At 42.3% G+C, this 2673-nt stretch overlaps 1 protein-coding gene across 1 annotated transcript in view; it reads left to right on the forward strand.

Annotated features, from left to right (window-relative positions):
- ELF1 (E74-like factor 1 (ets domain transcription factor)) overlaps positions 1-2673 on the forward strand; it is a 40775-nt gene that overhangs the window by 14852 nt on the left and 23250 nt on the right. The window contains exon 4 of the mRNA XM_009322858.1: positions 2356-2463. Coding sequence (XP_009321133.1) covers positions 2356-2463 — 108 coding nt within the window. The remainder of the gene's footprint in view (positions 1-2355; positions 2464-2673) is intronic.

Here is a 2673-nt window from a genome sequence, read left to right on the forward strand (position 1 = left end):
CAAACAGTGGCTGCTCCCTCCTCCCCGCCTGCAGCACTGAGCACCACAGGGTACCACTGCTGGCTTTTAAATTGTATGTGACAGCGTAAACCAGCGCTGCTCAATGGCTTTGGCTGAGCTGGATCATGGCAGGTTACCTTCCCGTCCATTCAGACAGTGTCAGAACTGCTGACAGCTGTATTGGCAGTCCTGTGTGCCTTTGTTTAGGGTGACATCCTTATTGCGGTCTTCGTTATGCTGGTCGATGATATGGAAAGTTCCCATCCAACTAAAACTTAGAACCAGAAGTGATCAAGTCAGCACTGCTGGGCCAAGCACGGGCATGCCTGCAGACTGCATGGGCTGCACTTGGTTCAGTCTCCTCCTCAGCTGGCCGGGCGTTACCTAGGGATGCTCTTGGGGCTGAGACGCTCTGTGACTGAGCTCCTGAGCCTGCAAGCTGCACAACAAAATTGTGAGCAGTTTGCTGCCCCGTCTCGCTCTATGGCTTCCTAAGCCAGGACCGCAGTTCATACTCACTACCTCCCCTTGTCTCTTTTCACGCTGTTCACCTCCCCAACTCCACGTTTCTCTTTTCTTAAGCCTGTTTGAAGATGTCAGCTGGAAGGTACAGGTCCTGAACTGGCTGAATGTGCAAGATGAGGGGTGGAAGGGGCCCTGTAGACAACAGGGTGAGTTGCTGTGTGGGTCAGGTGTTCCCAACACCTGAATCTAATGTGTGGGCGTGAGCCTCTGACACTTGGGGCATGGTAGGACTAAGGTCAAGAAAAAATCCAGAAGGTAAGGAGGCTTCTGAGCTCCATGAGCCTGTAAATCACAGCTAGATGGAGGAGGTAGGGCTGATGCGTGAACGTCTGCATTCATCTTTGCCCTCTCCTAATGATATGATTGCTGAAGCTGTAAAGATTTGGGGTAAAACTGGTTGATTGGTTGGTTGTTTTTTTAATTATGTGATTGTTTAGTGCTAGTGAGCTGGGTGCTTTGTTGTTACTGTGATTTTTTTTTTTTTTTTTAAGTATAGAAATTCTGCTTTCTGGCATAAACCTCTTGCTTTTATGTGAAGAAGAAATGTTCCAAGATCATTGTGTTGTGTTTTATGATGCATTTTTGCTTGCCCTGTCAGTTAGTCTCTCTTTTTTTTTTTTTTTTTTTTTTTTTTTTTTGGTGACTGCTCCACCCAAAATTCCTGAAAGCTAAACAGGGAGAGAGGGCTTGAAGCTGACTCACTACTGGGCTGAGAAAGTAACTGAGGTTCATTGGTGTCCTAGGGAGGGGAATATTAACGCAGACCTTTGTACTGCTTTGATAGATGCAAGCGAATTCCCCAACGTGGCTTCAAATTCGTGGCAAAGGATAAGGAAGCCTAGCCCATGCATTTCCATCCAACAAAGAGTAATTTCTGAAGGAATGTGTTAAATAGTTCTAAAGGTTTACAGTACCAGGTACTGGAACTAACATCCAACTTGTTTGTCATGCTACAATTACTTTGAAAAAAATCCCCTGGTAAGATACTCCTCCAGTCAAACCGATATTATCTTCTCGGACAGCTGATATTTTGCAAATCTGCTTTAGGTATCAGGAAAGAAATGGTATTTTATTGGACTTTTTTGGTGTGTAGCTTCACATGACCTTAATTATTAATTAATGCTCGAGAGCTTTGGATTTGTCTAATGACCACCCTCATGAGACTGATGAGGGCTTGTCTAGGAGTCAAAACTTTTGAAAAGTTTGTCAGCCCTCTGTATTGCTTTTCGTGTTTTATGTTTGCTTTCCAATGTGTTCCTGGAGCTTGTGCTGTTAGCCCTATGTATAATCCCCACAGATTTGAATGGTTTAGGATTCAGTTACACCTTTAGATCATATGCTCTCTAATAGAAGTTGTGGAATATTTTCTTGTCTGTCCTCCAGGCTAAATGACAGGATATTTTTGGTGAGCATCTCTTGATTATGGAATTCACTTCCTTTGGACCACCATAAGAAGAAATCAGCAGATTTTTTTTTTTAAAGGATACTGTCTAGAATGTTGTTTGTGGTAGTAATATTTCTTAGGGTTGTTGTGTTTTACTGCATGTGCTTGATCAGCAAAGGGAGGGGTTAGAAAGATGAGGCAGAAACAAAGGTTTTGGGTTTGTTTTGGTTTTTTAATACATACAATCTGAAAAATGTAGTGTATTAAATAAATGGCATGATTGCAGTGTGCATGTCCTTCCCAGATAACTCGTTACTACTCATCTAGTAGAAGACCATGGATACCGCTTTTTTTTTTCCTAGCAATGAAATAGGAATAAATATCATGTTAAGCTTTAAGTCCAGTTTGTAGCTTGTCAAGAATTAGTTATTTTCTCTTACTTTTAGTTGAAGCATCTTGTCATAATGGAGATGAAACAATGGAAACAATTGAGGCTGCCGAAGCACTTCTCAATATGGACTCCCCTGGTCCTATGTTGGATGAAAAAAGAATAAGTAAGTTTTTTATGAAGTCAAATCCAGTCTGTATTTGCCTTGTTTATTTATGAAATGAGGAGGGATACAGTGCAGCATGGTTGCGTGGAAGGGGTAAGATGATTTTGCTTCCAGGTAGACTTCATGTCCGTAGTTTGGATATGAGAAATCCAGTGGTGTATGCAATGAAAGATTTCATTGCCATGCCAGAGTTGAACATTGACAAGTAGG

This window comes from Pygoscelis adeliae, unplaced genomic scaffold, assembly GCF_000699105.1.
Source record: "Pygoscelis adeliae isolate BGI_AS28 unplaced genomic scaffold, ASM69910v1 Scaffold74, whole genome shotgun sequence".
Taxonomy (NCBI): Eukaryota; Metazoa; Chordata; class Aves; order Sphenisciformes; family Spheniscidae; genus Pygoscelis; species Pygoscelis adeliae.